This window comes from Mustela erminea, chromosome 5, assembly GCF_009829155.1.
Source record: "Mustela erminea isolate mMusErm1 chromosome 5, mMusErm1.Pri, whole genome shotgun sequence".
Lineage (NCBI taxonomy): Eukaryota > Metazoa > Chordata > Mammalia > Carnivora > Mustelidae > Mustela > Mustela erminea.
Window position 1 is genome coordinate 48683376 of NC_045618.1, and position 12642 is coordinate 48696017.

At 44.9% G+C, this 12642-nt stretch overlaps 1 protein-coding gene across 7 annotated transcripts in view; it reads left to right on the plus strand.

Moving 5' to 3' along the window:
- MAP2K5 (mitogen-activated protein kinase kinase 5) overlaps nucleotides 1–12642 on the plus strand; it is a 256630-nt gene that overhangs the window by 215898 nt on the left and 28090 nt on the right. For all 7 annotated transcript variants that reach the window (XR_004285719.1, XM_032342996.1, XM_032342997.1 and 4 more), the window contains one exon: nucleotides 1734–1779. Coding sequence is in view for 6 of the 7 variants with exons in the window: in XM_032342996.1 (XP_032198887.1) it covers nucleotides 1734–1779 (46 nt within the window). In the remaining variant the exon portion in view is untranslated. The remainder of the gene's footprint in view (nucleotides 1–1733; nucleotides 1780–12642) is intronic.

Below are 12642 nucleotides of genomic sequence, written 5' to 3' on the forward strand. Positions count from 1 at the left end.
ACTGTTTCTATTTATTTAAAAGACTTATCTAATATTCTGTAGCTTTTAAAAACTATTTTTACCCTGCAGATGTTTCATTTCCAAAGCACCCCATGTTGGAAAAAAACAGATATTCCACTGAACACTGGAATCCTGAGCTCATCGATAATATCAGAGCCCATTATCCAAAAATGTGTATTAATCTCTCTTAATTTCCTTTATGTGGAATTCCTAGAAACACTCAGAAGCAGCCCATCATGGGAATGCCACATTTTGAACTGCAGAAATTGAAAAACAAACCATGCTGTTCTTAAGCTGCCTGGAGCCCTGGTTTGGGCATCACCCGCCTGGCGCTGTGGGATTTGTGACGGGAGGGCTGTGCATCTCACTGTGTGGCCTGAGACCCCCTTGAGGGTGGGGCCGGTTCTGGGCTGAAGTGGGAGGGGAGCAGATAAGGCTTTGCCTTCCTTCTGTCCAAAAAATTAATCAGCTGCTATGTAAAAGTTTTATGGAGACAGGGGGAGGGGTAACCTGTGTTGAAATTTCCACAGATGTCAAGCCGAAACAGAAATGATAGTGGGTAATAGCCTTGTTTTCCCAAGAGATACAGCTACTTTGGAATGTCAGATTAGGACTGTTACCAACTCCACTGGCGAGACAGCTTGAATTACTTGCTAATGAATGCAGTATTTGAGAGGTGCATATGGTTATTTATAGGGAAGGCAAATGTCCTTGATGTCATTAATGGTTCATAACTACGGTTCTTATTTACCAAATGATCATTAAGTCTCTCTACTCAAAAAAAAAAAAAAAAAAAGAAAGAAAAGAAAATACTCTCAGCAAATGCAGGGATCATATGACAGGTTTTCCTGGTGCTTGTTAGAGGTTGCCTTGTGTAAAAGAAAAAGCATCTGTGTGATTTTCAAGTAATAGAAGAAGCAGTCTCTTTTCATGACTTTATCCCACAGACTCTCTGAGTTTGGTATGGATAAGGGCCACCAGATAGGTAGCTGCTTGTAGTCACATCAGTCCCACGTGTGAGTGCTTCATCCCGTAGCCTTCACACCTGACGCAGCTACTGATGATACTTACTGCATGTCAGACAAGCAGCATTTTGTATGAGGAATGTGATCCTTTAAGCACCTTAAACAAACTTAACTCCCCCCCCCAGCTGTTTAAAGAATATCGACCTGCATTGTAGCCAGAATAAATAAAAGTTGAACTAATATAACAGCCCATTTGTAATTTTGTAGCATTATCTAGATTCCTGACTTCTTTTATGACTTGTCATTCAGAGTCAGAATGAAGAAATAAAATATTTTCTCATTTGACCTGGTAGTCATGTTTTTTTTTTCTTATTACTGATCCCAGTTACGGAAAAAGAAGTCTATTGTTACCTAGATTTAAGTCTGAAATAAACTGAAAACTAAGTCAGGAAGAAATATTGCCGCTTTTTTCCTCCCACAATTATTTCAGAAGTGGAATTAGGTAAATTTAAATTCATTCTTCATATGTAGTGCAAGAATAACTACCCCCCCCAAAAATCTTTATGTTTCTGATTCATGAGATTCCCCAAAATCTGATTAATTAAAGGCCCAAATAAAAGAAAGGGAATATATGCTAATACTTTGGCCAAGAATTGAACACGGTGAATTTGAAGTCATTCAGATTCCAGGGGAAACAGTCCGTGGTGGAAAGTATAGCACAGATTCATGCGTGATCTAGATAATGACGAGCTTTTCTTCCTCTAACAGCATGCGAAAACAACCCAAAGAAAGACCAGCACCTGAGGACCTGATGGTAAGTACATTGCTTTAATTACGTTAGCATTCTCTGGTTATATATCTGTGCTTAACCTTCTGCTAAAAGAACTGGAATGGAATTTAAAACATCCATAGCTCTTAAGAGAGACTGCATTACTTACTCCATTCGGGTAGTGTTTTGAAGCCCAAATCCTCAGGTAGTAGTTTTTACTCTTTAAAAAACCACCACCAGGGCGCCTGGGTGGCTCAGTGGGTTAAAGCCTCTGCCTTCAACTCAGGTCATGATCCCAGGGTCTCTCTGCTCAGCAGGGAGCCTGCTTCCTCCTCTCTCTCTGCCTGCCTCTCTGCCTACTTGTGATCTTTGTCTGTCAAATAAATAAAATATTTTTAAAAAATAAAAATAAGGGGTGCCTGGGTGGCTCAGTGGGTTAAAGCCTCTGCCTTCAGCTCAGGTCATGATCCCAGGGTTCTGGGATCGAGCCCCGCATCGGGCTCTCTGCTCAGCGGGGAGCCTGCTTCCTCCTCTCTCTCTGCCTGCCTCTCTGCCTGCTTGTGATCTCTGTCAAATAAATAAATAAAATCTTTTTAAAAAATAAAAATAAAAACCCACCACCATTTTGTAATAATAAGGGAGGGGGCACCTGGGTGGCTCAGTCGTTAGGTGTCTGCCTTCGGCTCAGGTAGTGATCCTAGGGTCCTGGGATCGAGCCCCGTGTTGGGCTCCTCTTCCACTCCTCCTGCTTGGGTTCTATCTCTCACTGTAGAAAAGAAAAAGGGAAGAAACTTAAGGTAAAACTCCTTCCTCCGCCTTACACGCAAGGGTCACCAGTTAATCTGGGTTACTCCTCCTCCTCTGTTGTTACCGCCTCTCAGCACCCAGAGCATCGGTAACAGAAAAGCGAGTCAGCATATTCAGTTTTTCGCGGTGTCCTGCAGGAGATTCTGAACGTGGCGTGGAGTCCTCTTGGATTCATGCAGAATGAAATTAGATTGGCTGCAAAAGATCAAGTTAATGTGAATCTTTGGTCTTTCCTCAGAAAGAGACAACTATGAGCTGCGGGTGCTGTGTTCTCAGCTCCAAGGCCGCTTTCTTTGATGGCGAATGACAGTTTTTAGTCGAGCAGGGAGAGGAACAGAGACGCTCCCTAGCAATTCCCAAATGGTCATTTGTTTAGTGCAGATTGTTGATTTGACAACGCACAAGCTGTTAGAAGGAACGCCGGGATCGAGCATTATAACTAATGATTACAGTCTGCTCTTTCTCCTGTTTTATGTGCTCACCATTCCCTGTCTTTAGACCGTTGCACTGAGAGCACACCCCGACCAGTCTTCTGTCACCACTTTAAACAAGAAGCATTTTGCAGATACCAGTTCAGAGGGTTTCATCCGTTGTATGCCATCCTGATAAACACCCTATGTGCCCCAACTTCTTCTTGCATAATACACCTTTTGTCCCGGAATAGAGAATAACAGGAAGTTTCCCTTTTGTGTCATGAGCGCTTTCCAGGAAGGTAGCGTCCTCCCTCGTGTTACCCCTGGAGCAAATCTCCATTTTCAGGGTAGTTTCAAGTTAAAGTTCACCCCTAAAAACCTCTGCAATTTATAACTGTGCAGGTATCGTGTCTGGAATAAACTGGTCTTTTGGCGGTGGCGTGTCTTGGGTGGTTGGGAGATTGTTGCAGTTAGTCACATTTGAGAAAACTTGGAACAGGTTCTAGAGATGGAGACCCATTTACCTTGTGCATTATTATGCTATGGCTGGATAGCTCAGCTATTAAAACAAAGGAATAGGGTTTCATAAAACAGATATCTGTTTGTAAATGCATGTTTCCGTGCTACAATGAGTTGGCCACTTTTAAACAAAACACTGTGGATCGCACGTACACCTATCCATGCATATGGATGTATGTCCTGGTGGGGAGCACAGCTCCAGGGCAGCAAGTCATAAAGACAAGGCCAGAGGGTGCGCACTTTCAGTGCCTGAGAAGAAAGTGTGTGTGTGTGTGTGTGTGTGTGTGTGCGTGTATGGAGAGACAAGTGATACATATCTTGATATCTCTCTTTATAACTGTACACCCTGGTGTGTGCTGTCCCACATTTTTAATTAATAAATATCAATAAATCAGTAAAACACAATGAAAAATGTAGTCACAGGAAGCCCGGTTCTCTAGTTAATTTAACATTTGTAGGACTGCTCCCAGTGGGATTTAAATGAACATATTCCCTCAGGTACAGCACTCATGAGGCACCCGGCTTAGAAAGGGCTCGGTGAGGAAGCTGAAAGCTTGGAATGTGTGTGAGGCTCCTGTGGTCAAGGGGGTTGGGCCCTGCCTGCCTCTGACCACGGTATTGAGCCACATAGGGGATGAGAGAGAAATTGGGTTGTACCTGGCTTCAGGAACGTGAGTCACGTCCTAGGAGCCCAGTCTTAAGGAACCAGCTTCTTTATTTCTTCCAGCATATTAATGGCTTTAATTTTTCCTTTCCCCTCCCCGCCTACAACCTATTTGATGGTGCTCCCATCTGGAAGCTGAGAGCATGCTCTGGAATGCGTGAACTGAAGGGGACATTTGTCACTGTGGGTGGGGGCCTGCCTTTCTCAAAAAGAGCAGTTTATCTCCCTAGCACGGTAGCACCAGCTAGCAGGGCACTGACGTGGTCCACACAGCCTGGGCCATATCAACCATGAGGCCTGCAGGACTATCCAAACCAAAGGAAGAAAATCAGAGCCTGGGTAGAAATACTGAGAGTTACAGACTCATCACCAGAGACCGCCGGTAAGCACAGCGAGCCCCGCCTGAGTAAACCAGACCGCAGGGAGGGGTGGGTCATGTGCACAGTGGGCGTACGAGCAGTGTTTGACTTTCTATCTGCCACGGTTACTTTATATCCATAATACCCCAGTCTTCAAACCATCATCTTTGCAGTGTTTGGCCATGTCAGTCTCAAAGCTAAAGTTTAGACTCATGAAGCCACTAAAATCCCGGTGTTAGAACTCATCTAGGTGTTTGGTCGTTTTTAATTCTACTTTGTGTGGTTGTTCCTGAGACGGTTATCCGTTTTTATGTTCTAAGTGGAAGTATGCTAAAGCTGGATGAAGAAATTCCCTTAACGCTCACACTTTGGGGAGTCCAGAGTTCATGTAAGCTGATATACGTGTCTGGCATGTATCTGTTAAGGTACATAAATAACCCATTCAGAAGTCCCATCAGGGGGCGCCTGGGTGGCTCAGTGGGTTAAGCCGCTGCCTTCGGCTCGGGTCATGATCTCAGGGTCCTGGGATTGAGTCCCGCATCGGGCTCTCTGCTCAGCAGGGAGCCTGCCTCTCTCTCTCTATGCCTGCCTCTCTGACTACTTGTGATTTCTCTCTGTCAAATAAATAAATAAAATCTTTAGAAAAAAAAAAAAGAAGTCCCATCAGTAGCATCCAGATCATCTTGGGAGATCTCAGAACCAGATAAACAATTCAGTTTGGCAGGTGTTATTAGACCGTGATGTACAAAATCCTGTGCCTGACTCAACAGAAGACACAAGGAAGAGTAAGCCACATTCATCCAGTCTTGCAGGAGACACAACAAGTATGCAACTTGCCGGAATAAAGTAACTCAGAACTGCAGAGTTCTCTGGGGATTCACTGGGGAAATGGGGAAAGCTACACGGAGAAGGTGGCATTGGAAAAGGGCCTTTGGAGGATGGACGGAACTTCATAGAGAGTTTTCAAGGGGACATTCCAGGTAAAGGAAACAGGCTGGGTCAAGCATGAGTGTATTAGAGGCTCCAGACTTTTTCGGAGCAGTGTGAGACCTCTAGGGCCTTTTGGAACAGAAATCCCTTTGACATTGGCCTCGTGGAGTACCAAACCCACAACGGGGGAATTCAGATAGGCAACGCATTCACCACCAGCTGGGCGATCTGTTAAAAAATTCCACTTCTTATAGGAGAAACCCTTTCTTCTTAGAGAAGAAACCCTAGTCCAAGTCTGAAAACGTGGACCTGACATGGAAGCAACACACCGACCCCCCCCACACCTTTTCTTGTGAGTGGACTCCCATTCAGGTACAGGGAAGCCCTTCATCCTTCAGTCCTTCGAGAGCCATCGCGTGAATCAGGAGCCAGCGTTAACCCAACAAAGGAGAGCCAGCCATGCAGGTGGCCAAGAACTTCCCACATGCTGACACCCCCACATGCACTCTCTCTGCTCATAAGAACATGATTCCATTGTGAAAGAACCCACTTTTACAGCACGCTGGTACAAATCACAGGGAAGACCTAGGTCAGCGCCGTGCCAGCTCTGTGATGTAGGACCCGCAAACTTAGAAAAATGTTCCCAGGCTGTAGAAGCCCTGTGGAGATGGAAGCAGAATGTTCACCAGGCTTCGGACAATGCGACAGAGATGTCTCGGCTTTTGTGGAGTGGGGGACGGCTGCTGCCATCAGAAAGGATTGGCGAGGACGCGGCAAGAAGGGAAAAGGTGATGAAACAAGGGTGGTGGAGACCTTTTCCCAAAATGTCAATAATCTGATGGAAGGACACCTAAAAAATAAAAATCAGACCCCTAACTTCAGAGACAGATGGCTTGAGATGGGAGCACATTGAGATGGAGAGGTTCAGATCTGGCTTTGCTATACAACTTGTTACATTTCTTAATAGAGGATACGGTGAGAACATTGTTGGGTAGACCCTTGCTCGCGTGAGCCACAGAGAATTCTTCTGCCCAATGAGTCTTCTTCCTGTAGGGTTCTCTGGTAGCTGTGGTCTGGCTGTGCTTTAACAGGAAAGCCTCCACACTTCCCTTCCCTTGCCAGCAGCTCCCCATTCCCTCCCAGCTTTTAGTGTCTTCATGTGCAAAACGGAGAGGATGCATGAGATCACCAGTCCTTGACCTTGGGTCCATGACTTCAGGAAGTCTGTTAGAGCCCCTGAAATTACATCCAACGTCACGTATGCGTGTGGGGATTTGCATTCTTTTGTGAAAAGAGAAATCCGTGACTGTCATCAGTTTTTCAAACGGGACCGTGACCCTGAATGATTGTTAAGCTCCCTCGCTGCCTTTTCATTCTGTTAGTTAGTGCAGTGCAGCCAGAACTAGACGAGCAGCTCAGGAGGGAGGCGTTCACTCGGAGGGCGCTGGCCTGGCGCAGCGGAGGGACAGGAAAGACCCTCCCCGTGGGACTCAGGAAGGCTGCCCACCAGCGGGCAGCTGGCCCTTTAACCTGCCAGCCTATCCTGAACATGGGCCTTGACTCAGGCAGGGAGGGTACGGGCCGTGGGCACCTCCGCAGTTACAATTTGGGTTCAGAGCACTGTAGATCCTTCTATGCATTTAGAGTATTTCCAGAAGCTTCCCCTGTCTAAGCTCTATTTAATGGAATCTATGCATAGTAAGTAATCAGGTCAGAAGAAGCAGCATCCCGGTTTGAGATCAATCGCTGGCTAATACTTTATCTAGGCCACTTTATTATCTCATGCTGATCTGATTCCCATTCTCCTCCTCCTTTGTGGCATGCAGTTCGGCTGTGGTAAAAGTACGGATCACATACATATTAAAAACATATACCCATTCTATCTGTATGTAAATGCGTGAGGCACAGCTGGATATTGCAGAGGAGTTTGATTTACTAATAGTTATTATCTGTTCTAGCTGCTCAGTGGCAGAGAGAATTTCAAAGAAACAAGCTGGCGCAGAAATTGTCTTTATGCTATTACTATACTGCTTTAGTAATTGTTTAAAAACATGGGTTTTCTCCTCTGGTTCTAATAATGCCCGTTATTTTGTGCATTTCGTGGTACATTCCAGAGCAGGGCGTCCTCGTTCAGTATCTTCTCAGGTTTGGGTTTTTTCGTTTTTTCCGTTCATGCTACTAAGAAGAAACACAGAGGGCAGTTTGCAATTGAAATTTTGCAATTGACATTTTGCTTAGATAGCAAGTAAATCATGGGACTTGGAATCTAAAAAGCAGTTGTGGATCGTGGGGGGAGGGATGTCAGTTACAATCAAAATAGTGCTTTTAGATTTTTTTTTTCCCCTTCATCTAAATCCCAACAGCTGCAAACTTGAAGGCATCTCATTTCTCAGAAGAGGCTCTACGGATAAGAGGTGGTATTGTTTGGGGGCTAATAAACACCAAACTGCTCCAGAAAAATCTGTTTAAACATTTAATTACTTGTTAACTTGTTTAACTCCTCTCTATTAAATTGTCACTGGTAGCTTTTCTGTGTATCCAAACCTGATTGTAATTACATTTTCCGATAGTTTGGCTGGTTGTCTCGCACTTAATCAGTGGTTGTGATAAACCGGGCATCTGCATGCGGCATGGTCACTTTTAGAAATTGAAGAAATCACCAGGTTAGATTTTTGTCTCTCCAGCACTTCAATTCCAGTAAAACTTTTGGATTTACAGCAAATTACTTCATTCACCACTGTTAGACCCAAACCTTTAGGTCACAGACAGATAGAATGAACTGGACAATTAAGAAGATGATTTTAGGGGTGCCTGGGTGACTCAGTGGGTTAAAGCCTCTGCCTTCGGCTCAGGTCACATCGGGCTCTCTGCTCGGCGGGGAGCCTGCTTCCCTCTCTCTCTGCCTGCCTCTTTGCCTACTTGTAATCTCTGTCTGTCAAATAAATAAATAAAATCTTAAAAAAAAAAAAAGATGATGATTTTAGGGGCGCGTGGGTGGCTCAGTCCATTGAGCATCCAACTCCTGATCTCAATTCAGGTCTCAATTCGGTTTCTTTTGATCCAGAGTTTACTTGTATCCCAAACACAAATAGGCAGAGAGGCACACTTTAGCAGCCCCCTTGCACGGTGTTCGTGGACCTACTATACTTGCAGTTGGAAGTTTTTAAGATACTAACGATGATTTAATAAGCAGTTATGAACTTGGTTGTCATTTACTCCGTCAAGCTTTCGCCTGTGTCTTGAAGAGCATGTTTTAAAACAGACCCTTAGGGCCAGACTCCTGTGTGTGTCTGGCCACCCATTCTTGCAGATATCACTTTTGCTTTTGGTTACTCATCTGGAGGTGCAAATCAGCTCATTAGCTAAGGCACCCGGAATTTGCAGGGAGAATCCCTGGCTGGGATTGTAACTTCAGCTAAGTATTTCCTTCAAGCGCAGATAGCATCACAGAAGCCTGGGGGCTCCACAGAGGGTCCAATTTACAACCACGGAATGATTTGTTTTATTATTATTTTCAAGTTCTAAAGGCCATTAAAATCATCTGTTTGTGTCTGCTTATAAACAGGAATCCACTACTCAGAAGTTGATTTTGGCTCTTTAATTGCACATAATTACAACGGCAGAATCACTGCCTGGATGCTTGAGATCGCACTAAATCAGACAGCTTTAATTTGAATTTTTGATGACACGTTAGCACTTCAGCGAGAACAGAGAGATTATAACCCCAGAAAACAAGCTTTGTTTTCCCGCAGACGTGACTGCTTAATCTTTTCACGAGACTTTAGCAGATAAATGTGTGTGTGTGTTTGGGTGTGTATTTATATACACTCACGTAGCAAGAGAGATACAGATAGATAAAATCTGTCACTCCTTGATCATGGTGATCTAACAGTTTTAATTTCCCAGTTAAGGATAACTTTTTTCCTCCATCGTCAGGTCAAATCTCTTAATACGGTGATGATTTGCCTGTTTAAGATTGCGGTTTTTTTGAACTCCTGACTGCAGCGCTTCTTTCTTGTTTGCCTGGGCCAACCGTCTTCTTCCCAGCATCGCATTTCACGGCACAGTGAGGCCATGGCTCCTTGACCGCAAGAATAGTCTGGTTATCCCGGACGCAGCAAAATGGAACTCTGGGACTGCTCTGTGACGTCACGCCGCATTCCCGGGGGCTGAGCTGGGTCTTGGGCGTGTGTTGCACGTCCGTTCCTCATTTGACACCACTCAGCCCATTGGTAGTTTCTTTGATTTGGGGGGTGGTCTCAGTTTGGAACACCCCCCAACCCCGTCCTTGGAGGTCTCCATCCTTCTCCCTGTCACAGTGCTTGCCCCCTTCTCCGAAGCACTCCAGAATCTAGTCTCTGACTTGGAACGGTACTTAACTACACAGAATTACGTATCCATCTTCTAGTCACAAGTCGGTCCAGGTAGTACAGTGGTTCCTAATGCTGGCAACTCATCAGAATCATCCAAGTAGTTAAAAATAAGAGGAAAAAAAAAAAAAAAAGCCTGGATCCCAGCCCAGATGAAAGAATTCTTGGTGCTTGGGCCAGGGAACAGGTACTATTTTGTTTTTAAAGCTCTCCAGGTAGATTATAAGGAGCAGCTGGAGGTGAAACTCACTAGTTTAATGCCTTTTTTCTCCAGCTAGATTGTAAGCACCTTGAAGAGGGTCATGCTCTTCTGACTCAGTGCCCAGCATGGTTGTGTGCAACTGCCGTTCAGGCGAGTCTCCGCTCTGATTATAGGAAGAGAACTCACTATCGCCTACTCTTGGCGTGTGCCCGTCTCTTGCATCCCGCTCAATGAAACACTGTCCTGGACATCGAATAGACAGACAAACAGAACAGTTCTTATTCTCCAAGAACTCACACAGTAAAGCCGAGGAAACTCACCCAGGAACAAGCCATCTGGGGACATTGTACATTGTACATTGTAATGTACAATATAAGTTAGGCTGACCACACTAGAAGACAATGGTTCGTTTAAGGGGGTTTGTTTGACTTAACCCAGAGGTCATCTGGGTAAAATAATTTGGTTCCAAAATAAAGGCATTTTGAGGCTGTTGCTGTGTTTGCAGGGATAACATTCAAGACATGTAACAACCAGTACAGCATGGGCTTGACCAGTCAGAGCAGACTCCAGGGCTCTGGCCATCCCACCTCGGGATGGGACATGTGGGAAGAGCAAGGCAGTGTTCAGCACCTTCAGCATGTGTCCTGACCCCCTGAGAATTTGCCTCCGACAGTTAATTCCGAAACAGGAGGTCATCGGAGAGCCAAGATCTAGAGGAGACCACCTGGCCAGCACCGTCTTCGTTTGTTTAGATTGATAGCAGGGGGACCCCACAGTCTTTATCTACCAGCATATCAGATGCACACCGCCCCAGCCCCTAGCTCTCGGGAATAATGGATTAAGTTGAAAAAGACCAGAAGATATTTAGCCGTTTGTGGGGGAAATACAGAAAGATCTGAAGCCTAGTCTCCGTGATTTGGGAATTGCCGTTGAAGACAGCAAACTTGTTTTCCTGGGAGTACACTCCAATAAAAAGATGCAATTCTTATCAATAATTAATGAGTCTAACCAGGAATTTCAAGGGCTGGAAAAATATTAGAAGCCTCCTATTTACAGTTGAAACCAGCTGGATTTGTTTAATGGGTTGTTTGCTTTTTAATTTGTAGCAGTTTGGAGAGAGACCTTTGGGGATCAGGAGTCTTGTGGTTTCAGCGAGGCCTTTGGTAGATAACAGTTATTTGGGGGGCCAGATTTGTCTGCAGATAATTTGAGGTTCGCCTGGCCATTTAGAGACTGCCTAAAGGCAGTAGAGACATTTGGGCCTTCTGTCCTCTATTTAATTTTCAAGATTAGAATTAAACATTAGGTCTTGGTCTACCGAGAGACATTTGCTGGAGCATGGACTAGTTTCTTTCCAGTATCCTGGTTTACCGTTTCTCCGTTCTCTGTGTAAATGGTCACTGATTCTGAAGTAGGAGGCTAGGTAGCATTCGTTTATTCAGGCAGAGGTTCCCTGGGCACAAATAAAAATGGAATTTTCCAATGTAACCCGATTAACTCTTAATTGTATACCAATAGCCTACGTGTGTCTCACCTCCCTCAGAAGGCTTCTGGATGGCCTGCGTGTCTTTTTAAACTGGGGGGGGGGGGGTGCGGAGGGGGATTCAATTAATAGCAGGACTTTCTAATTGTGGGACTGGTGTGGAGTTGACAAAAATTTGTATAAATAGGGTACATTTTTCCACTTAAGAGGGCCGTGCTGAAACATTTTTAATTGGATTTTCATGGTGATTGACAGCATTTGATTATGACAGTAACTTTATTTGGCTGGACTGCTCTCGCCTCTTGTTCAGATTTTTCCATCAAAGCTCTTTTTTATCCTCTGAATCCCCAGTGGAGCAGCAGTCATTGTGGAAGAGCCTTTTAGCACCTTTGTTGTCACCATCCCTGGTGATGATTGGGCCCAGCTGGTAGTAGATAAGAAAATGTCCCTTTCACAAAGAGGCTGTGTCTCCCGCCTCTGTGGCTTCAATAATTTTAAGAGCCCCCAAAACCTGTTGAGGATTAGAAGGAGCTTTAGATGTGAAATGAGTGTTAAGTATTAGTAATCGGGAGATTAGGGCCCCAGGGACAATGGGAGATAAACAAGTGCAATTAAGGCAAATCTGCCGATGTAAACAAAATTTAGCAGAAACAGATGCCCTAACCATTTTGGGGGATTGATTTGAGGGCACCAAGGAATCGATTTTTGTCTTGTTTACACTTTCCAACCCCTGTGATATACTGAAAGGCGAAATATTTCATACAGCCTGATTTTAGTTAATTTTTTTTCCAGCGCCTCACAGTAGGCGCCTGTCTTCTCGCAGTGACCAGGCCTGAGTTTATTCAGCATTCACAGGGAGCAGCTAATTGTCTATGAAGGGCCCCCGTGTTTAAATGGGCTTGACAGGAATTTAAATTTTGTTTCAATCAACCCCTGTGCTCACAGCCTGCTCCAGTTTCTAATTTTTAAATTAAACATGATTTTTTTTTTTTTTTCTGAAGCCGCGGCCTTGCCTCTGGAATGCTCCGGCTCTAACTCTTGGAAGGCGAAAATCGGCAACCCTGCAACGCTCGTGTGTGCAGGGCCCGAGACACCAGCTTCCAGGCTGGAAAGCCCTTTCCACAAAGCAGGCGTCCGGTCCCCACGTCAGGGAGGTCAGCA